Source organism: Sceloporus occidentalis, unplaced genomic scaffold, assembly GCF_023333645.1.
Source record: "Sceloporus occidentalis isolate IW3139 unplaced genomic scaffold, rSceOcc1.0.p SCAF_83, whole genome shotgun sequence".
Taxonomy (NCBI): Eukaryota; Metazoa; Chordata; class Lepidosauria; order Squamata; family Phrynosomatidae; genus Sceloporus; species Sceloporus occidentalis.
The window spans coordinates 2,307,501-2,331,500 of NW_028317063.1; the positions used below are offsets into that span (position 1 = coordinate 2,307,501).

A 24,000-nucleotide genomic window follows, 5' to 3' on the forward strand; every position below is an offset into this window, starting at 1 on the left:
GCAGTCTACTGTAAGATACAACAGGAAGTGAGACTTGCAACGGGAAGTTACTTCCCCAGAAACGAATTCCCTAAGTATTGTAAAATAAATGCAAATGCCATTCTCTGTACTATATATATATATATATATATATATATATATATATATATATATATATATATATATATATATATTTATTATTTTTTTACAAAAATATAATATAGCAAAAGAATCAGAATCATTTTTAAGCTAACAGGGTACAGGTGAAAATTTGACATACCTGTATGTTCATATTTGTGTCTCAGAAGCGAACTACTTTTCTGGAATGTCTTATCGCATAAATCACATGCATACATGCCACTCTCTGTCTTTTTAATCTTCTTTCGGGACAGGCAGGAGTCAGAATCGGTCATATCATCCAGGCCTGACATGTAATCTGTCCCGTCAAGCAATTCACCCTGCAATATAACAAATCAGCATTAGCCTTGATGTACTTAAAAAAAAAAAAGAAATAAAAATCACCATTCCGTCATTAAATATATTGTTGTAATAAAATTACAAATACATTGTTTGGATTTTTTTTTTATCAAATAATAAACCCTGCTGGGTGGAATGGTTTTATTTCTATTTTTTTCCCTCATTTTCTAAAAAAAAAATATTGTGTAATTGAATTTTATCATCAGATACAAGACGTTATTATGCGGTGCACTTAGGGTTATGTCTGCTGACAAAAGCCCTAAGCGTTTTATCTAATTTAAAATGGAGAATATTTTATCAATGTTTTCTCTATGTCACATGCCTTCAGCATTAGACAATAATGAAAGCGGATCACTAAATGATCGTGTTTATTTATATTTAATTTGTCACGAAATAAAACTTTGAGTCCGCAGTCACGTATATTCGCAACGTGCGCACGGCTTGCCGGTTCTATTTTTTTCTCTAATTAATATAAGCTAGATTAGGAAGGCTTGCATATCTTCCCCGAGAAGGCAGATTGTACTTTATTTTAAAATCTGTTTTCTAAAGAAGCTGACTTGACACTCCTAGCCACTTCTGATATTATTAATGATGAACTGATTAGCATACCGTGGTTTTCCTGTAACAGGGACAGATCAAATAAAACTTCCCTGAAAATCTGTACTGTTGTATGTGACCGAGACATTCTACAAAGTTTGTATATTATTAAAAAAGTAAATGAGTACTATGTTTTAAAGGGTTAAACTTCTAAATGTTAGCTTTAAAGCAGAATTTCTACTCTGATGTAATAGCATGAAAGCGTCTCAACTAGAGCTTTCCTCGCTTGTATGTCATGGGTTAAATCCCAGCTTGAATACAGGTGACTTAGTGAAGAATATCTTTAACCCTTGAGAACCGATGATTTGTTTGAGAACCATTTCTACAACTATTAGGTTGCCGTCGTACTTGAAAAAATGATACTGAGAAAAACTGTGATGAGAATGAAACAAGCTCATCAGGTTAATTAATTTCACAAGCTCCATTTAACATTTATTTTAAAATTGCTAAGTAATGGGGAAAAAAAGCAACATGGTCATATTTTTAATGGTAACTAAAAAGTCGAAGCCATCCAGTACCCGAGCGCAAAAGAATGACCGGGATTTAAGGGTATAATTTAGCGCAGTTTGTGGTGAAAGCTAATCCCTTAATTATAGAAATCTTAAAATTGGGGTAGGATTATGGCTCCTCAAGGACTGCTTTTGGCACCCCTACTTTTATTGAATCATCATAGGGTGAAGAGGTCTGTAAAGCTTGTTGAGTTTTAATTTGGGCGAAGAATTCCATTTTCAAATCAAACTGCTGTGGCATCCCTGTAGATTAAGTCAAGAACCCAGCAAGATGTCACAGGGAACATAGATCAGATAGATAGATCGTGAGTTAAAAAGACCAAAGACTGGTTGGGTCTACAACGTAACATGGGCTCCTCGCCCTGATTAAAATTTATATAAAAATGCTAGATCACAGCTTGAAGTTACCTGAAACCCTGGTTTCCTCTGGTACTTCCGCCTCTGTTGCATGTCTGCAAACGTAGCTGCTCCAGTCGGGTAAGTATAGGCCATGTGTGGTAGGAAGCTCATCTGATCGAGTCCTGGGTAATGTCGTAATCCAGGAATACCTGTCTGCACTGGAGGCATAAAAGTGGCTGGCGGAAATGCGCTTTGTGGTGGTAACGGTGTATACAGAGGTTTGCCGGTAAAATGGTTGAGACCAAATAGTGGGTTAGTGCTTTTGTCCATATTATTAGAATTACAAAGTTCCTTCTTAATGTAAGTTAAATTCAGTGGCTCATCTACACTTTCGGATGGTAAGGGAACACTGTTGTGGTCGACAGAAATATTATTGGGTTTTATTTTGTTCTTTGTGGCAATAATACTTTTGGATTCCTTCATAAGTTTTGGTACAGATAAGTCCAAAGGCTCAGCTTGGAGTTCCTCAGAGGAGAAACTGTTTGGAGTGTAAGAGCTACTATGGGAGTTTTTAGAAGACGTGGAAGAAAGATTTAAAGGAGATGGAGTATTGCTCCTGGAGTGGTCCAATTTATCGACTGGTTTCAAACCAGCAAAATGACTAGATTTTGATAGCCTGAGAGGTGTATCACAATTAGATACCCGGTTATGGAGTTCTGCTATAGATGGGGAGGTTATAGAGTCCACAGGCTTTATCGGAGATCTGGCTGATAGAGAGTCTTTAGTGGGGGTGTTGATGGTGGAAGCCAGGGCCACCTCAGCACTGGTCCTTTCCAGAGATGGTGACCTGGAAGTTGCATATTGGTAGACTTTCCTTTGTTCGAACCATTCCTTCACAAATTCCTGAGGAAGGCCAACAGCTATGGAAATTTTCAGTAGTTCATCAGAGTTGGGCTCCATGTTCATAGCATAATACGCTTTAAGTACAGACATGTGGTCCTTGTACAGGTTGATGGGGCTAGTCATTCCTTTCTCAGAAAGTACCGATGACAATAAGAGTGCTTGTTTCTCAGCAAACATTCCTTGTTTGTTGAGAATCATGTTTTCGTTGGGCTGGAGAACAGCCTTGATTTCTTCATTCATCTTACATAAGTATCTCTCGTGTTGATGCAAAGGAATGGGACCTGGAAAACTTTCCTTACAGAACTGGCAAGAGTATGGAGTGGACACGTTATGGCTGTCTAACATCTTGTCTTCACTTACGAGATCTATCAACGTACGTAATTTTTCTTTCTTAATACTGCTAAACTGTCTCCTTGAGTCAGTTGTCAAACTCTGCAAACAAGCTTTGGCTTCATTAACCTTCTCTAATGTATAATCAATAATACTTTTAGTCGAACCATTATGACTTACTACCGGAAGACCCCCTGGGGGTATTCCAGGGGAAGTCACCCCTTGTTCCTCTGGATGCCCTGTTTCCTTCATATGATAGCCCTTCAGTTTTGTTATTTCTTCCGACTTGCATTCCATTTTTTGCCTAGAAACCGTGTTGTCCACAATTTCTAGAACCTTCTGCACTTCACTCAAGTTACTGTTGATGGGCGGGTACCCAAGTAGCGATCCCTCCATGCCTACTCCTAAGTGCTGCATTGGACTTTGAGCTGAAGAGTGTATTCCTAATGGGCTGGTGGCTCCGAGACCACCATTCATGAATGGATTTGGCCCATTAAATCCATGCGAAGCAGCCATAAGGAGTTTATAATCATTGTAATCTAGTGATTCCGTTTTGATTTTCAGTAAGCCTGACTGTTCAGACATACCAAGTGGTTTGCCGTTTTCCAGCTTGTGCCGCAGCTGCGTTATGGCCGAGTTGGTGGGAGAGGAGGATACAGAATTCGGGGACGAACCGGTTTTCATGTTATTCCTCATCCTGCCGTTTACAGATATTAGGCCAATGCATTTCTTGCTGCTAATATGCGAACTGTAGGAGCCGGAATGGGAGAATCGTTTTTTGCAATTTGGACATTCATATGGCTTTTCACCTAAAACAAAAGAAAAAAACAAAACACTTCTATTAGAAGGTTTAATAGCACTTTTCAATGCATACAGCCTTCGGAATCAACCGAAAAAACTCTTTATTTTGACAAATATGGATTTGGTAGAGACAGAACTAGACAAACTTAACTAAAAGATCATTGAGCTAAGAGAGCTATCCTTTTTCATGTCTCTGTTTCCATTAAAACATAAATCACTCCCTCTCTATTTGGTCAGAGACCGCAGCTGAAAGAATTATTAACTATTTGTGTGCCAGGGGAAGGCGAGTGCAGCGCTGGCTAATGCGGCGCTCCCGTCTTTCTAATTAAGCAGAATGCCAATAAGAACGCCAGCGCCACGAATACTTACCACTGTGAATTCGCAGGTGTTCCTTCAGATGATGCTTATATTTGAAGGCTTTGCCACACTCCGTGCATTTGAACTTGCGATTACTGGCTCCTTGGGCCAACATTTGGTGCTACATAAAGAAAAAAAAATCAATTAAATATTGTATTTTACCATATTTATTATCAATGAGAGAAGAGTAATGTGTTCAGTCTTGCTACTGATATTTTTTTTTTATTTAATACCAGAAATGTATATTATTAAAAAAAAAAAATCTATGTAAAAAAAGAAAATAACAATTTCTGGCGTTAAATAACAGAGTAACAAAAAAATAATAAAATATTTCCGCTAAGCAATGATTCCACCATATACATTGTTGTTTTTTTTTAATTTAATGTTACTGTCGTTTGTTTTTCCTTTAAACATGTAATAACAGCTCAAATAAAGTCACTTCGGCGTAAGAGACCTGGAAAAAAGCAAAAATTACAGAGATTTTCCACCGCTGTGAGAAGCACAAAAAAAAAAAAAAGAGTAGCCGGTCTCCCGCAGAACACGTTGAAAGCGTTATAGAGACGTATCAGCTCTGACAGAGAATGTTGAAACAATGAAGAGTAGATGACCAAGGTATGTCCGTTAGCTCCGAGCACGAAGGGCACTAACGCCTTCGAAATAAAAAAAGGCAGTACACAAGCAGTATGACAACTGCTTGGTTATGCCGAATCTTCCCACATTCCTAGTGAGACAGATGGTGTTACACAGGACACAGGGAGGTTTGTTCAAACAGCAGCAACCTTCAAAGATCAACCAGAGCCCATCCCTGTTGAGATCCATTGAGGGACCAACGCTCATATGTTGCTGAGTTGCATAAACAAGTAGCAACAGCTGCTTTGTCTCCCCCCACCGCCCTCAGAGGACCACTATAAACTTTAGTTGTGCCACTGTTAATATGATACAATCATTTTAATTTACTAATTGCAAATGCCACGAGCAAATGAGGAGACTATTCAACACCAAAGCTGCCATTCACCAACACCACCCAACTGACGAGAATTTCTTCTTTTTTTTTTTTTTTTCGTTTATAGATCAGTTTGGGAAATTTAGTAACAAACTGAATGTGAAATCATTTTTAGATTAAAACATCGCCTTAGATGGCTCAGTGTTCTACTAAATAAAGCACCACTTTGGTTGAGTATTTTAATAGGTATGCTTGGTGGCACAGTGGTCAGTTCGTTAAAGACGCTAATAATGTAACTTCTATTTTAGTGATTAATCTAATTAACTAGATATGATGAATATTTATATGCCGAGTCATTTGTTTGGTGTTGAACGTTTTCTTTATGTATTCTGAAACTACTAATACAAAAATATTAACAGTAAAAAATATTATATAGGATTTTGGAAAAATCTTTTTTTAGATGAATATGAAATATTTCAAGTCATCAAAAGCTCGAATTAGTAAAAAGGCTTGTGGCATGGAGGGGTGGTTAACATTACTAAGTGGATCTCGACTTTTATGGACAAGCCTAACGATTTCTTAAAAGAAAAGAATAATGTATCTGTCACGTACGGCATATCTGGTTCTATTCACATGAGCAAAAAAAAAAGAAAAAAGAAAAGAAAAGCTAAAAAAGTAAAATCCAAAACGAAATTGACAGCAATATTTCATGAACGCGTTAATTAAATTGATCGCTTTCTGATCACCTTTTAAGCAACATAAAAAAGTGAAACTTAAGTGAACTTAAAGTGCAAGTAACATTTCTAAATTAGAAATTAACACACTCATTCGATCGTGAACATAAGACTATTAAATCATATTAAAGGAGACCATCAAAAAATCATTTAGACCTCAATTAAGGCTATTACCATTAAAAGATCAGCATCTTCAAAATGCCATGAAAAATTAATAATGATTGCCAATCAAAGCAATATAGTTTCTCTAAGGGGTTATTACAGAAAGAAATCACTTAAAGTCAACTCCCCCACCTGATCTCTCCCCGGCTTGTGCGTCACCATATGCCGTTCAAGCTGGGTGCGGTAGGCAAATGTGTAGCTGCAAAGGGGGCACGAGAAGTTTTCCTCGTTCTTTTCATGGCGATACTTGATGTGCTCCTTCAGCGATGTCAAACGTTTGTATCCCCGGTCACAATAAGGGCAGGTCAGCAGCTGGGCAAAAGCATCTGGCGTTCCAGGTGGCAATTCTGCAGACGGGAGACGGAGGAAAGAGAGAACAGACCGAGAGGTCAGCGACTCGATGGCAACTAATGGGCTAAGTGCCCAGGATGGTATGACAGGAATCATTGAAATCTTCTCTGCTACCACCATTATCTCAGCTTGGCCTCAACACGATCCGGTCCCCATACACACCCAAGACAAACTTTCATGAAACATTCCATACATGATTAGAAAATTAACCAAGGTCTTCTCCTGCCCTAGCCGTGTTTACAACATCTCAAGGAGGTTCAAGAGCATGGTTTACTAAATGTGCTACAATCAGATTATCCTCGTATGATCTCACCATGGCTCCTGTTTCATTGATACATTTTGTTTTCTCAACCGTAAAAAAAGTCTGGTTTCCCACCCAACATCCATCAAGCCCACAAGCTCTGGAAAACGAGCTCTTTTTTTTTCTTATTTTCGTTAAAAATGAAAGCACGTGTTTTTGAAATTATCTTAACTCGAGTTTAATTTATCTTCGGATCGTAGCGTGTAGCCATTCTTTATCCTGCGAACACAGGGAGCTATGTAAGGAACTTCCACGGAGAACTTACAAGCTTACTAAATAGTCTGCTCATGAAATTCCATGCCCCTGCAGCTGTTCTTGAAAATTTGAAGGTAAACACCCAAGCGCATAGTGCATTTATAATTGCAACAGCTGCGACGAGCCCTTATAGTATCTAAAAATGAATCATAGAATTACCGTTCTCCTCTTGCCCGTTTGCCTCTGGTGTGCCCAGGCGGCAGAGCTCTTCAGGGGCTTCTGGGTAAATAATGGCCGTGTCGCTACGCTGCAGATATTCCGCTATGCTAACTCCATGGTTGTCGCTGTCGTCCATCTTTCTTTTGGCAAAGTACTCCTCAAATTCCGTAGTGCAATTCGCGCTCTTCACTGTAAGCAAGAAAGCAGACAAAGGTGTAACATGTATATAAAGAGAGACGTACAAGACGAGAAGATACTTGCTATTTACGGCTAGACCGATGATGGTTAAGATGTAGCAATAGCTTTACAATCTACGCCAGATCGATCGAGGATCAATTTCTCCATCGAAACACATGAAGGGCAGATGCTGCTATACTTAACTTGGCTAAAAATGTGACGCTTTGCTGAACTTCACTCACTCGCTATCGAGTTGGGTGCCCTTAAGTAAATAAACAGAACTTATGTTTAACAATGCTGTCTTCTACGAATGGCATCCAGTGACCTGGAGTGAAGGAGGAAGCTGTTAACTTCACCTAAAACCTCTGACCCTTCTCCAATTCTTAACAGCTAAGAAGTGGACTCTTAACGTGACAATATTGGGTAATTGCTAACTGAACAAACAATCCGACTGAAGAGTAATGAAAACACGGCAGAGGAGCCCCGAGCAGACTGTGGTCTGACTGCTTGTGGTTACGGAAGTCCTACAAGGAATTCTAAAGCATCTTAATATTCCACATTATTTAAATAATAAGCACAAGCCGTGTGTGTGTTAACAATTAAATCATGCTTGTTTCATTGATTTTTTAGTTTTTAAAGGATATCTCTTTCCCTACAAGTAAAGACTGAAACCTTAATCAGTCGTTGGTGTCGTCATAGATTCAGGAGCCAAATGCCTATCCTAAATTCCCTTACTGTATTAGCCTCTGCTACTTCTGCTGGGAGACTGTTCAACTTATCTACCACCCTCTCAGCAAAATATATAACCCATGTCTTCTGCTCAATCTATGCACAGCTTGCCGAGGCCAACCTTGGGCTCCAATTCAGCTGTGACTCTAGTCATACAATACCACATCCAGCTTATATACCTCTAAGACATATATGTTTGCGTAGATAAATATATATATTCATGTATATATACATATTTGACACGTATATGAAACGTTATCCTACCTGCACCATTGTTCATAGTGGTTAAATGAGTGGCATCTGGCCCCATAGTGTCAAAGTCATCCTTCATTTCATCTGTAAAGTAGAAAAGACAAAAAGAAAATCCATTATACAAAGTGTAAGAATGAATGAATGAATGAATGTAGATACAAACAGCATAACTAAAACTCTGGCAGCGAAGGGGTTAGGCAACCAACATTATAAATCAACGTATACATTGCATATTCCTTAGAATGTCCGTGGGGTTGTTCCTGATTTTACCATCTCTGATTCGAGCGTATTCCTGTGCCCACCACAGTATCTAAAGCTTAAATAAATCTGATATTTGATTAGAAGGGATTTATAAATAGCACGGGGACGGTTTAGTGAAATATACAGAAAAAAAGATGACGGTGTAAATAATACAGGTTTTCCGCTTGGATCGTTAATGGTTATTGCATTTTCCGAAAAAAAGGAATTATATACTGTGCGGAATATCATTCTAGGAGAAATGAGTTTTATTAAGTGTTTAGAAGAAGGTGTTAGGTTAATTTGACCCACAGTCAAGCGACGGCATCAAGCGTGTCACAACTTGTCTATTCTACACGTGGGATCTCACGTTTAGTGACACCTCATAATGATCCCGCTGCAATATGCAAACCTTATTAAAGTAATGTGAAAAACAATAGCACTTCTACAATGCATGAGATTTCCTGTTAGAATGACACCTATAAAGAAATGTGCATATATATACATGATGATATCCTATCCGAGTCACGGGAAAACAATGGGCGCTTTACACGCCGCAATTAAGCAGGACAAAAGACAGATCATTCTAGCGGTTTATAGACTGCAATCCAATAAATGTTACGTTTAGATGATTCCGACGAGTTACACGCAAAAGAGCACGGCGTATACATTGTATTAGGCGAAATCAAATGTGTGTGTAATCACGACGTGACAAAATTCCATAAAAAAATTATATTAAAAAATGTATTTTTATCACAATATTACTGACTTATTATTATTATTTCTTTTTATGTTTATTGGTTATGGTTAAATACCGTTGATGGCATTTAAAGCAAAAAAAAAGACATTTTTAAAAAAATCTTTTTTTTGGAATATAATTTAACCCTTTTAGAAGGGTTCCGGGTAACATCACGGAGAGGGGGGGAGGGGCGCGCGGAATCCAGGATCACCCCATTACGCAAAGTTTAGTAACCATTGCAGAAAAAAAAAAAACTACGTACATAAAACAGTGCAAGCTTTAAGTGTCTTTAAGAGTGTCTGGAGACGCATGAAAAATATATCACCCACTCCCTTCTGCTATTGTCATGTCTGAGAATAACAGGTTCTAATTGCCGTGTGCTAAATGAATTTAAAGTGACAATTGACTTACTGCTCTTCTTTGCGACTAGCATGCATTAATAAAAAAAAAAAACTGATGAATTGTTGATGGAACTGTAAAAATATTTTTATCTTATAAGGCATCCGCTGCAAATATTTTTGCTTCTGATTTTTCGAGGGTTAACAATGCATATCTTAATGACAATATGCTGGGTCTGTTTCAAAAATGCAAAAGACTGAGATCTCTACGAATAACGCGTTATGACTCTCCGCGTGGCGGAGGTCCGACATTGAGCCTGCCAGTTCAGAGAGGAAGCGTTTGCACGGCTATCTCATACCCGAATAATAGCATATGGGGCAGCAAAGCGCTGTCTGGCTAACAAATGGGTGATTTCAAGTGGAACTCCCACCAAAATTTAAAAAAAATAAGTTTTTGAAAATAATCTGTGGTTTTAAAACGTTCTTCTTTTCATATCAGCCATTTGTATTCTTGTATTGGAGTTCTCGCTCTGTTATCTGAGACAAACACTCCTTATCATACTGGGATACAATAGAATGGCTCAGTCTTAATCATCCAGAAGGACCATCTGACTCATGAAAGTTTATAGAGCAAAGGACTTCATTAGATCAACTGGACTTCATTTGCAGCGCCGTAAAGCATCATCTCAGTGTGGTGCCTACGAAAATATCACTTCTTCCTAAAATGGCAACAAAAAGGATACAGAACAAAATAAAATAAAACTCACTTTCCTTTAATGATAAACTACATTCCTGCGTACGGCGCTGTATTTAAAGCATATTTATTTTTCCACCTCATTATTTATCCTCTTACTATATGAAACCTTTACAAAAAAAAAACGCACTATCCCACTAACCCACCCATTTTCTGCTCCAAAAAAATGCAAATTCTCCTTGTTTTATGGAAGCAGGCATGCGATTCGTAACATGCCTGGCCCTGTAAGAATGGTTAAAGTCGTTACTGATATTTATATCAATCTCTGCAAGTAATTAGATCAAGGTATTTCCGAGAAGGTTGTCACCGGGAATAAATATAGCGATTGTACGCGGTTCTTCCTCGTTCGTCTCATGTGATTTCTTGTACTTCAGAGTCACAAGATTGCCATCTGAGGGCTCATATGAACCAGGCGTTCAGAGGAAAGCAATTTACTTTTTTTTTTTTTGCATAATACTGGTAATTTTCTAAATTTCTTCTACACTTCCTTCCTCATTGTTTTCACACGTGATGAGATAAAGAGAAGTTAGAATCGGCGAGGTCTCCCGCTGACACGGGGTCCTGAGCGGGCAGCTCTATAACCTTAAAGCTTTCGCCTACGGTTCTGTTTAGAACTTAGATCCATTCTATGGTTTAATTGGGTTCAATCTCAGCCGTATTATTATTATTACAGGGAAAACATGTTAAAATATGTCACCGGCGTTCACCATGAACAAAAGGTTCTACAGAAACATGTTTACAGAGAGTTACAGGAGACTTGGATTTATGGCAAGGACATACCTGCTAACTGTCCTACATTTACAGTGACAGTCCCTTTCACACTAAGGGAAAGTAGCCCCCCAACATTTCTTTAATAGCTACTTTTTCCATGATATTTAACTTTAGTTTTAAGCAATGATATGCCAAAGTTGGGTTCTAAAACTGTAGCTACGCAGAAGTAAAGACACCTCTCAATAAGGAAAGATGCGACCGCCCAGAGGCAAGTCATCCATGGATTTATGCAGCCAGGTTCAAATATACAACATCACCCCTTAAATAACCTTTTTTTAAGCATGGACATGAATATTCTTTTTAAAAGGTATCTCAAAACTGGCAAATTAGACGAAATGTTAGAAATGACCATGTTTTGGGGGATTTTTCCATGCCTAGGTATAAACTCCATAAGCTATGCCACTTTAAGCCTTACTTCTGGGAAAATGCGTAATATCTTTTTTTTTTTTTTTTTTTTTTTTTAAATGGGACTCGGTGTATTTATTTTGAAAACAAGAGTAAAAGTTTGCATTTTCCTGTCGCCCTTGGGGATAAAGGTTTGTAAAAATAAAGAAAGCTTTCTTCCTCTGGTTGAAGAATCCTTGAATAAGCAGAAAGAAGCCAAAATGCAGGTGATTTATTTAAGCCAACGAGCATGATGTCATGCTTTATTTCAGCACACTGTGTCCACCCCATTGTGGGACCAAAAGAATTTCAAGGACAATTCCTCGCACAAAACTTTGATTGTACAAGAACCGGAAAAAGGCACAGTAAGGACTCCACGGCACTCTTCAGTTCAAAACCTGCATCCTGCAGACAAAGTGAAGACCATAAGGGAGAAAAGAACGAAAGCGTTTATCTCAGAGAAAAGCTATGCGCGGAGGTGCTGCAGCAGACAGACAGGCACCAGGAATAAAATAATACTGCTAGAATTCAAATGATTGTCTATATTCTACGTTTCGGACAATAAATAGCAAAAAAAAAAAAAAAAATGTTCTTTTTTTAATGTTAGGAAAAATGCGTTATCTTTCGGTCAGAATAAACACTGGCCTGATTTCGGGGGAGGGCGAGTGGGAGGACAATCTTTTATTTTTTTATTTTTTTTTCATTAGACATCATGGCACCACATCAGAGCACTTTCAGTACAATAAAAAAACAATAAATCATTACCAGTCATTAGAAGCAGACAGGTAAAAGCAAAGTAACTCTCCTGGCCTCCTAGAACAGTAAAATAAAATTATAGATATAGCTATACAGGGCAGCTGTCCGCCAGAACCAGAACAGTTTAAATACCCCACCCTCCTTTCCCTGCGAATTAACTCTTTAAAGATCACCGGGAATGGGGATTCTACACAAAGAATAACGGGGGGGGGGGGCAATGTCATTCTTGCTGGGAGGTATCGGCTTTCTAAGAAGCCATCATAAAATAAACACAAGACTAAGGATACATGGATAGACCAAAGCAGACCCGTCTGGTGTTATTTTAGTCCTAATGAGAAAAGGAGAGAGAGAGAGAGAAAAAAAAGAGAAAGGAGAAAAAAGGAACAAAAAAAAAACTTTTTTCCCCTGAAGTTTGGAGGACCGCATTTGTTACATCCCTATTAATTATTCCTTTAAGGGTAAAAATTCCAGTAATTGGCCCTTACCCTTGATTTCTAGATATTAAAATTTAAACCATCAGAACATTCATTCTTATAGCTCCGCATAGCTAGTTCATTAACAAATATGAATTGCTCACTCCAGCTCATTTAAATAGTATGTCTTACACGAGTCTTCACTGCACTCTGTTTCTGTCACACGGCTCCCAAGAATCATTGGCTCTTATTATACATGTAAATGGCTATCATAAAAATAAAAATTTCATTTAAGATTGTTAATGACTTCTGCAGCAGTCAGACTTCCTTTAATGATCATCCTCTGCCCCTAATTAAACGTATTTATCTTTTCAGCATCTTTCGCAGCGCTACTCTCTCCCCCCCTCCCCACAATCGAAGTCGAAAATCTAAAATCTTAAAAAGTCTTAATGCGTTGAACGATAAATGTTTATGTGCGATTCAAGAAATATTTGTCTAGAAAGGTATTGCACTCATTTCGGCAAAAATGCTTGCATTTTAGGAATCAGAGCTTGTCTAGAATTTCATCTTACGTTTTTTGTGCTGAAAATATAAATTAGATGAAGAAGATCTATCACTGACATCAGTTGCAATACAGGCATCGGAATTTAAATGTAAGATGATGGTGTCTTCTACCAAGGTCTAACCTCATCCATCTGTACACCAAGATGAACTTGATGGTGGCTACAAAAGTTTGTTCATTATATGTAAAGATGAGTGACAGTTTTGTCTGGAATAGCCAAGGGAAATCTGGTAGTCCCAAGTGAATCAAAGACATGGACGCATACTCCATGCCAACCACGTCCAACCAAGTTCTGCTCCAACAATACCATCTGCATGATCTACACCTCCATGTCCACTCATTCCCTTCCTCAGCTACTAACCTCTTTCCACATTCTTTATAAGCTGGATTTTAGAAGTTTTCACAATGGGGAATGAGCCAGCTGATACATATCGTTCAAAGTTCTGCTTCACCGATACTTTGTTTCATCCACTAGAGCCTACTGTCCGCTACCTTTGCTAATCTATAATACTTGACACGTATAATAGAACAGCTCCAAACATCTTCTCCAAAATCTTATTTTCAACACAAGAAGCTCTTGGACTTTACCAGATCCTACCAAGCCCTATCCTACATTTTCTTCTGCAAGTCAATCCCTTTTGGTACAGATCATGGTCATGGAGATATATTGGTCATGTTCACAGACACTTTCAAACAACTTGATAGCTGTACTGTGTTACTTTACCTCTTCTACCAGTGATATTAAATACCCCATGACATCACTGAGACTTTATCTGTATTGCAAGACTAAACTTTTGACCTTCCTACAGTTGCCCAATGCACAGTTGCCAAAAGCTCCTCAGATAAAAAAAGGCACATCTGGTCACGATGGTATAAAAAGATAAGAATATCTTAGGTGGTGTAAGATAAGCATATCTTGGTGGGACTGCATCAAAACCGGACACTTGGTCTGCGTCGAAAATATTCTTCAGTTACAAGTTTTGTAATATTGTATTTCCGTCGTAAAACATTTTATTGGGGGTTTTGACTAGACGAATGTTTGGTGTTCAGGTGTCACGTTATGAGTCATTTTCAAACGCGGCTGGGCTTTGGATACTTTCTGTTTTTTTCCTAAGTGGAAACGTATTAAGATGAACCATTCTATGGACTAATTAAAATGTAAAAGGAATCCGCAAGTACGTTTAGAACACTGGCCTTTACTGCCACACCACAGGAAATTTACTACATTAACTGATGACCTTTTAATTTGGTAACAAAAAAAGGATAATTCTATTAAATAAAATATATAAATACGTCATTTTCAGTCTTACCAGAACCATCTACAGAAGCTTTCAAAATATCGTTGTTGTGCCAACTGTGTTCCAATCCACGCTCCCTCAAGTCATCATCTTCTTCCTCTCTTGGCAATAGTGCTTGGTTGGCATGTGGTGAAGCCTCATGGTTAAGAATGCTGGCGGGACTCGCTTCCTGATCCAAAGTGGTAATAATGCTGTCATCTTCTGCGATATGGAGTTTGTCGTCTTCATCTGTTTCTGAACCCGTATCTATTACATTATCGTAGCTCAAAACTGCAAAAGACAAATTGGAAAAAGGAATCAGGAAAACGGGGGAAAAAAATGTATCTTTTTCTGCATTTTTCAAGAATGCTGTACCGAATTTTATTCATTTGGACCAACGTCACGCTTTTTGAACCAATAATCGATAAATACACATTTCCGTGTAGACTATGTGGATCTAAGCGCTTGCTTCCCGTACCACAACTAAAATAATTTTGAAATACCATGAATTACAAGATATTTGAAGTGCCACAAAGGCACAAAGAACAAGATTGCCCCTTTACGCAAGCCCTATGCCCGGACATAATCTCCTGTTTCTTAAAATAGAGAGCCTGTATAAATAAGGTCTGTGAACCCAATTGAAGGTAGACGCGTCTCAAATAGTCAGCCCGTACCAGCCTCTCGGCCTACATGCTAGTACATAAATTGTCTGCTTTACCACCAGACATTAAAGATTAGAGTAATAAACACAGAGCATTAGCTCAGTAAGAGAAACAGACCATCCGTTCCGCACACATGAGATTGCCAAGCGACTAACTCTCTAGAAACATGAAGAGAGAAACAAAAAAAAAAAAACAACAAGTTATATAGCCATGACATCATGGGAACAAGAAATGGGAAGAGGGGGAAAAAGAAAAAAAAAAGCCCGTGGAAGGAGAAAAAAAAAAAAAGCGCAAACAATTTTCAGGTTCATTTTGATTTGTCTCCGTCTAATAAAGCCGCTCTCTTCTAACTTATCAACTGAGCTATCTCGAGTGGCTCTTGCCAGCTATCGGATTATACAAAAGTGGCAGAAAAGAGTGTCGGAGAAACGAGAGGAGGGGGGGGGTGAAAAGGATTGTGTGTCAGGTTCATAATGCTTTTGGAGAATTCTTGAAACAAGTCTAGTTACAAATTTTTGTCAGTCATATCTGTTTGCTTTGACAGGTTCCCAGGGTGTTAAATAAAAAATAAAAAAAGGAACAAAAAAAAATAAAAACATTTTATTTTTTTTATTTTATTTTTTGTCATGTGAGTCCGCGGACAAAAAGATTACACCGTGCATATCTGCTCATAATATGATCTTTGTATAATCCGCGGGTCTGCACTTGCCTTCTGAACAACTGCACAACAGGTGCAAATTAAAATAAAAACAGCAGCAGAGCCGGGCAAACAGAATCCGCTGACCTGGTTTGAATACCAATTGATGGCAGAAACAAAACCTTTTGAAGAGGTGTGACCACAAGGGTTTAGGCAAGTTCAGGCTGGGTAATGCCCCTAGAACTACAAAAAAGAGAGATATTCCAATGTCTCTTTTCTAGCTGTGTGGTCCACATATACCTTAGTACAATCAATATTGTGAATCTCTTTTTTTTTCTCTTTCTGACGACTCCGGTTTAACTATTTCTTAGCAACGAGCAAAAAGGTTCTTTAGAAAACGTTCTGAGCTGAGAGTCAGGGGGGGCTGCAACAAAGAATCTCATGGCCTGGGAATCTTTCAACCCACCTTTTAAAATGTGATCTCTGGGCAGAGGAGGAATAATGGAAGGTCCAGAAGGAGTGAATAAAATTATCTAAGGCTGGACAGGCATTAAAAGGCCTTTATCCTGGAAAAAAAAAAATATATATGCCTTTTGAGGTCTCTTTTTTTTTTTTTTGCCTAGGACTGAGTGACACGTGAAGTTCTCTTGCAGTAAAGAAGTTGAAATATTTTCTTCAGGGAATAGAAGGAAAAAAAAAAGATAAATGATTTATCAACAAGTTACTGAGAAGTCCCAAAAAATCTCAACAATCTAAAGGAACAATGAAGTCATGTCTCAGGACTGAAGGTCAGGGACGGACCATCCATCACCTTCATGGAATGGGGGCAACAGTGTTTCACACCACTTATGATCTTTTCTCACAAACAGAAGTAAATATTATAAAGAAAACACAACGGGTCAAGTCTAGAAGTGATAACATAAAGAGATTTTATCTTTAGCCCTAAAAAAGCCCTGCGTGTTCTAAATTTCATTTTTAGCTTGTTTTTTTTTTTTTAGCTTTTAGGTTTGTATTGTGCTATAGGAAATGTGTCTTCTCTCCTTTCCCACTATACCACAATAAAACAGACATGCAAATTCAAGACTGCATAATCCCCGATACAATGGAATGTTCTCCTTTCAAATTTAAAGTTGCTGATGGTCACCACAGGAGTTTGATAACCCTCAGTTACACAATTCCACCTGCTGTTAAGCAATGGTGTATGTATGTGTGTGTGGATGGGGATGTGTGTAAAGATTTTGTCTAAGTACAGCTTTTTGTGCCCTGTTTTTTAATCATGGGTATCCATACACATTTCCATAATGGACTATGTCTAACAAAACAGGTCTTCTAGTGGGATAAAAAAGTATCTCAAGACCATTTTAGTGTTCTTTTTTTAAATCCCTATGTACACAATCCATTCCACATGCGAAATCCAAAATTTGGAGTATTCTTCTACTGTTGTATACATATCACCATCGTTTCTCCAGTGGTGGAGTCAAAATGTTGTTTCTAAAGGGTTGTGACTTAAAGGACAAAACCTAAACAAGATACATTCACACCGAAGTTCAAATGATGGATTCACAGATCAAGTCTTGGACCAAGACTTTCTCGCTCTTGACACATAGTCCACCGAATTTCATAACCAATCTCAACAATGAGTTTTCTTTATCTCATTTTAACCTTCCTTTTTTTTTGATACTTGACAAGGAATACAGACGATGACATCACAGTGAGTGAAGAATCTGTTTTATCTATCAGGTCAAGATGAACTCCTCCTTGAATGAGCCTCCACAAAATAATAAAGAAGGAGTAACATCAGCAAGTGGGCAAACAGGCTACTACTTGGTGCCGAGAAAGCAACAGGAGCCCCCAGAACGTCCTGTTATTTGATAAACTAGGAGAATTATAGTGGACTTGCTCAATGATGAGCATTTCACATGTTGAAGGCTGAGCAAACCGAGTAAAAACTAAGGGAAAGCGGAAAGGGACGCCTTAAACTGTACTGATAACCGATCCTCCTCTGTATCTTCAAAGAAAATTAATTACAATCCAAAGCATTAGACAGCTTGCCAAAACGCAGCCGTAATTATGCGACGTACAGGTACTCATGGAAGACTGCCACACAATCTAGCGATTACAGGATAAGAGATGAGGATGAGGATTGAACTGTAAGCTTACAGCGTGTACTAAAAACACTGGTAATCTATATAAGACTTTGCTGGAATTACTTCACTGCTCCGTGTCTTCATGTAATAATAAGGTTATTTAACCCCGTCCTCTTAAAAAATACAAATCACTGGTCAACACGCACAGAAAATACTCTATTTGTTTTAACCCTCTGCATACCAAGACAATGCTTATGCATGTAATACAGTATGGACATTTAGAGGCTTTAAGAAGATAACCGAATGTATATGTGTGTGTGTGTGTGTTAGTGTTAATTATGTGGATTTCTGTTAAACTTTCTGGTTATATCACTAAGCTCCGCTATGAAAATGACATTTCAGGAATTTCCCTACCTATAAGCGCGTGGCCTCCGATGCTTAGTAAGTGTTGCTGATAATTATTCTGACATTTAGATTAGCTGTAGAATAATCTTGTTGGTGTTGTACACAATGTTACCTAGCGAGATCCTTTTCACAGATGTGTGTTACTTTGTCAGTTGGAGAACAGAGTAGCATCTGTTCCTAATGTATAGCGTATTGATCATGGTCACTTGGTGACTTCAGAAACATGCGTGGGGGAAGGGAGAATGGCAACGAGTGATATCCCAGTTACTTTGTGTCACTCAAGTAAACCTTTGTGTTCCGAGCCTAGAATTAGATAGGAGTATAAACACTGAGCGATCAGATAGCTGCTTTATAAGAAAGATATATGAATACAGACTCCAGCCTGATGATTTAGAGGTCTTGATGTGGATATTATGGAGACACGGGAAGGCTGGCAGTGTTTTGACTGGAGCAGGGGAATAAATCTTATTATAGTAGATATCAGGCATTCTGTACAAATTGTATTAGCAAATAGTTTGTCTGGCCAGGTTATCTTGGAAAACGAAAGGCCACAGCTGCTGCAAAGCCTCTTGGGAAGCTGAGCTTGGGAAGCTGAGCTTTTTTGCCAAAAAAATTAAGCAACAGACACTGAGTTTTGATAATACATAAATGCAAAGTCCACAATGACAACCAAATGAGTATAAAATCCCATACACACATAGATAGGTATGCTGAAGATAACTTTAGGATTGTTAGCAAGACCCTTAGTGGGTATTGCATCCGAAAAAAAATATTACAATTGGCATTAATATGATGGCATTAGTTTAAATGTTTATTTCAAAGCTTATGATGTCACCAGCAGATTCTAAACAGGCTAACATACTTAGCAAGGAAATGTGGCTGCTGTGACATCACTCGCTAATTTGGACCAATGAGAAACTGTCGCCATTTCCAAGATATAATAGAATGTAATTAATTAGAGCTGTAAAACCTGAAAGTATATTAATGCGCAGCACATGGACGGACACAGCGCCCATTGTAAAGAAGTCTAATACTGGAAATATATTATATAGATCATAGTAATATCTTTAAATGAAGCAGGTTGTCTTTTTTAAATACCACTAGTCGCTTAAAGGTATAGCATATGGAGATATGATCAGAAGATAGCTAAATGGAAAACTAAATTAGACTGCCAGGTTGATAAGAAAATACTTATGCTATCTAAAGCAAAATGTATAGATACTTCTTATCACTAAAGACAGGAGCTGTTCTTTATAAGGGACCAGCTGAGAATTATGGCAAAAGCATTTTGTTAGGATAAGTATTATTAAACAGCCATATGCACAAAAGCATTTACAATTGTTGCAATTAAACAGGAATGTCCCCAACTTAAAAAAAAAATAGACGCATTTGGAAGATTTCCTAAAAAACACTAATATGCATTCTCAGTCTATGTGATTAGTCACTGACTAATAGTTTCCATAGACAGCAACACTCAATAGCGCCACCACTGAAGCAATGGTTGTGGCAGGTACTGTACCCTGGGAACTTATTTTAACTGGTAATTGTGAGCATTTTCCACTTTTTCCATAGTATCCGATAAAATTAACTGTTTCTAAAATAAATATTTAATCAATCCTTTCAAAAGTATAAAAAATATGTTTCATGTTATCCATAAATAACATTGGACATAAAAACATTTATCGCTGTGCACACCTTAGATATAGTTGGAAACAGCACCTTTAAATTGTTAAATGAGTGATAACAACTAACACAGTAACATGTTTACAGCGAGCATCGCAATGTTTTCACAACAAAAAAAACAACATCTGTTCTCACCGGTAAAATACACTATTATAGGCAAAAAAACACTATATATATATATATATATATATATATATATATATATATATATACAGAATATACATGAAAAAGTTGTTGGATGGATGTTATCTGACAAGAGGGACCTTGTCTTGCTTGGACCTTGGAACTGAAACCTTGAATGAAATCATCACAAAAAGGAGGAACGGTGTCCTTGTATAAAAGATATTTTGTCTAACACCTTCCATGAATAAAAAGAAAAAAATAATGTTACGCAAATTGTTCCACCCTTGACCATTTTTTTTTTATTTTTCAGCTATAATCTTTTTAATTCCTAAAACCAGTATTTTAACATTGTATTAACTTTCTAAATCTTTTTTTAATTATATGAACACGGTATTCTCAATGCTATACACTTATCTTGGATATTCCTAAGGACAGAATTTTGAAGTTTAGAAGAATGAATCCCCCCTACCTTTAGAAAAATCCCCCCTACCTTTAGGTGAAATGGAAACTTCGTGGATTTTAGTGAGTCGTCTTCTAGAAATTGACCTTTTATATTCCATTGTGTTTGATATTTTTTTTCTCCTTCCAACTTTGTCCATAAAACCTAAATTTGTACAGATTCCATTCCGCCTGAGCCTGAGTATCCTTGGAAGCTGCCTTTAGCTAGTGTCAGCTAGAACAGTTGTTCCTGACAAATGTTACATCCAGGTAATGGGCTACTCCACATGCAATTAGTGAATTAAAAGAAAGAGCATATCCAGTTGGAGGGGATGTTTTTTTGTCTCTGAAGTCAACTGGGGTTTGCTGATCACCTGAATAGTTAAAAAGGGGGAGGTGAAACCATTAACTTGGAAATTAAGGTCTTTCTGGTGTCCAAGAAAAAAAAGTCCACGTTCTAAAGAGTCCGCACTGATTTTGATGTAAATAAAGTTATTTGTATGGCGGGTAGTTAAGGTCATGTATTGTACTGCGCTTAGTCATGTGCAGGATACTGTTTAAATAAATTAATAATGATGATGCGGTGCAGATTAATGGGGCAGGATTCAAAGTTTCATAAAAACTGCTTTTTTTTAAGGCTCGATTACATTTTTCTTTATTTGTCTTAATTTTTTTTTATTCATCACGATATTGTGATATGTCTCTCTTTTAAAGTTTTCTTTTTCAAATTTCAAATTTTTATTTATTTATTTTAAAAAAAATAAAGAGTTTTTTTAAAATTTTCATTTAATCTTGTCGCCTAATTTGACAGCAAAACACAGCATGGCCCCCAAAGCGTGTATTTTTTTTTCTTCCTTTTTTTTTTTTAAACGATAATCTGAGTTTTTACAACAGTACGAGATGGCCTACAAGATTGTCGTTGGTAACGGGCATGTTTACACTTTTCCTTCATCTTTTTTTTTTCTTTTTTTAAATATTCCGTTTCTTTAACAGACAAGCCTTCAACCCTGACACGTTAAAACTTTCTGTTAAGCTGTTTTCCAAACAGCTTCGTCGCATCTAACAATGGACAAAGCCAGACATTAGTGAAAGGGACACTGACAGTACCTAGACAAAAGCTCAATACATACTCTCCCCCCTCCGCTAAACAGAGGACAAAAGCAACAGACTCAGCGATGTGTAAATCAAACAATGTGAGGGGGAAAATATTGAATAATTTCTGTCATGAGGCACTGACTATGGCCTGGCTCTAATTGAATTAAACTCCTATTTATTTGCCCGGGACAACACAACAGGCTGGGGGGAAAAAAAAACCTTAAGGTTTGTTCAACTGTCCTGAGGTGCCACCTTTCTTCACCCCTGTATAATCACCATCTGTGCTCATACACACACATGTTCTTCCTCGCTACAAATATACAGAGACCCTGGAAAATCCACACAAGGTAGCAGACAAAGCCCCCCCCCCTGGTGCTACCCCCTAGTCGGAAGAGTAAAAAGGGGGGGTGCTTGGATTTTGGTAAGGGGGTTCATGGAACCCTTGTGCTTGGCCCAGGTGAGACGTTCTACCGAGCCTCCTTATCCACGACGCACGTCAAGCAAAAGAAAGGTTAAAATTAGAAAATTCAATTTATTTGATAATTTCCCAGAATAATTAGAGTTAATATGGGTTAATTAATATGCAAATCTCTCAGCAGATGTTCTGCAGCAGGGCCTGTGTGAAAAAAAACCAGACTTTGCATTTTCCTACGTGACTTTGGCTGTCAGTTATTGGGTATAATTACTGTAACTAACCAAATACACACAAAACGCTTGGAATCGAAAATCGTTTCGGTTCTAGCTCAGCTCTTTCCGCTTATTTATTGCGATAAAAGCTAATAGTTTCTTTCAGAAAATCAGGATTTGGGGGGGGAGGGATGTTAGATAAAAAAAAAAAATGTCCCCCCCCCTAGTGTTTAAATGGGTCAATATTTTTGGAACATTCCAATAATTGCGGCTGAAATATATCATGACGTGATAGCCCAGCTAAAAAATAACTAAATGTAGTTTAATCACAATCTGATTCGACGGGAACTAATATTGTCAAACCTTTTTTTATCTGTTGTGAAATAGATTTTCAAACTTTCAAAAAAAAAACAATTTATAGAATTCTACTTTGACCTTGGTGGAATAATAGTCCTTTTAGACTAATACAAGGCAGATCCAAAGTAATTTCAGTAAAAATCTACATTTCCCATCTCTATTTTTTTTTACAAAAATTTGTGAATTTAAAAAAAAAAATCCTGCTTTTCCTTTTTTTTTTTTAGCAGGAACCAATCGCCGCAATAAATAAATAAAGAAATAAAAACTGCTGAATAGTTGGGTTATTTTGCATTCGACTCAAATGTGCAAATATTTAATCAAATATAATATTCAAGAGGAAGAAAAAACAGCAGGAGGAAAGTTATTACGCTTTGACTGTTTACAAGCAGGGGGAAATTAGAGTGCCTTTCATTGTGCGCGTGATACGTTATTGCACTTATCAATGGAAATTTGGAAGGCCGCTAGCAAGGTTACTTGTGTGTTTGTTTTACTAACAAAAAATAAAAGGCCGGAGTGAAATTACTCAACAACAGTCTCCGCGCTTAACTTTCCGGAGGTGCAAATAATGAATTGTTTAAGCAATGATGGATTGTCTACAAACTTTCACTTTTAGCCACCTAAAAGTAGCAGGTAAATAGAATTCTCTGGCTGTAAAAGTTTCTCAAGCTTTATAGTGTACATTCACGTCATAATCTAAACGTCGCTGATATAGCTCTGTTTGAACACGGACACTCTTATCTGGAGGTCTGCTCTAATGCTGGTCTCTGATGATACCCCCTCTCCCTAACGGTCTCTCTTTGGCTCCAGTCTGCTGAAAGATTTGTCATGAACTGGTGCCACCAGACTATTACTGTATTCCTGTTCCTCCCTCCTCCACAATCCCTTTCAGGTAGTGGAATTTGCTGACATCGGTATTACATCGTAGCTTGTCAGCTCAATTCCTGGGTGTGGCAATAATATAACAGATAAACGCGCTACATTGCCACGGAAGGGCGCTTTATCCAAAAAAAACCAAAAAAACAGCACAATATATTTTTTACTTTATCCTGCCCAAATAATAGGTCATACGTTAATAGCAGATCACAGAGGGACAATTTTAATGTCTATTATTGTATAAGTTAACCAGTAAAATGTTTGCGCTTGCTTTAATTTTCATTGAGTTATTGGAAATAGCCACAAACATTCCTATTTGTACAGAATATGTAGCGATTTTATATTTTTGGAATAGAGCTTTTGACATCATTTGTTTTTCCAGCCAAACCTTGGCACTTTTTTTTTTTTTTTTAGCCGTATCTTGTAA

General features: G+C 37.6%; 1 protein-coding gene across 1 annotated transcript in view; it reads right to left on the reverse strand.

Moving 5' to 3' along the window:
- LOC149285180 (zinc finger E-box-binding homeobox 2-like) overlaps positions 1 to 24,000 on the reverse strand; it is an 83,459-nt gene that overhangs the window by 1,954 nt on the left and 57,505 nt on the right. The window contains exons 3-9 of the mRNA XM_089495724.1: positions 14,620 to 14,877; positions 8,368 to 8,439; positions 7,198 to 7,386; positions 6,264 to 6,478; positions 4,305 to 4,413; positions 1,971 to 3,943; positions 260 to 437 (exon numbers count right to left, since the gene is read on the reverse strand). Coding sequence (XP_089351850.1) covers positions 260 to 437; positions 1,971 to 3,943; positions 4,305 to 4,413; positions 6,264 to 6,478; positions 7,198 to 7,386; positions 8,368 to 8,439; positions 14,620 to 14,877 — 2,994 coding nt within the window. The remainder of the gene's footprint in view (positions 1 to 259; positions 438 to 1,970; positions 3,944 to 4,304; positions 4,414 to 6,263; positions 6,479 to 7,197; positions 7,387 to 8,367; positions 8,440 to 14,619; positions 14,878 to 24,000) is intronic.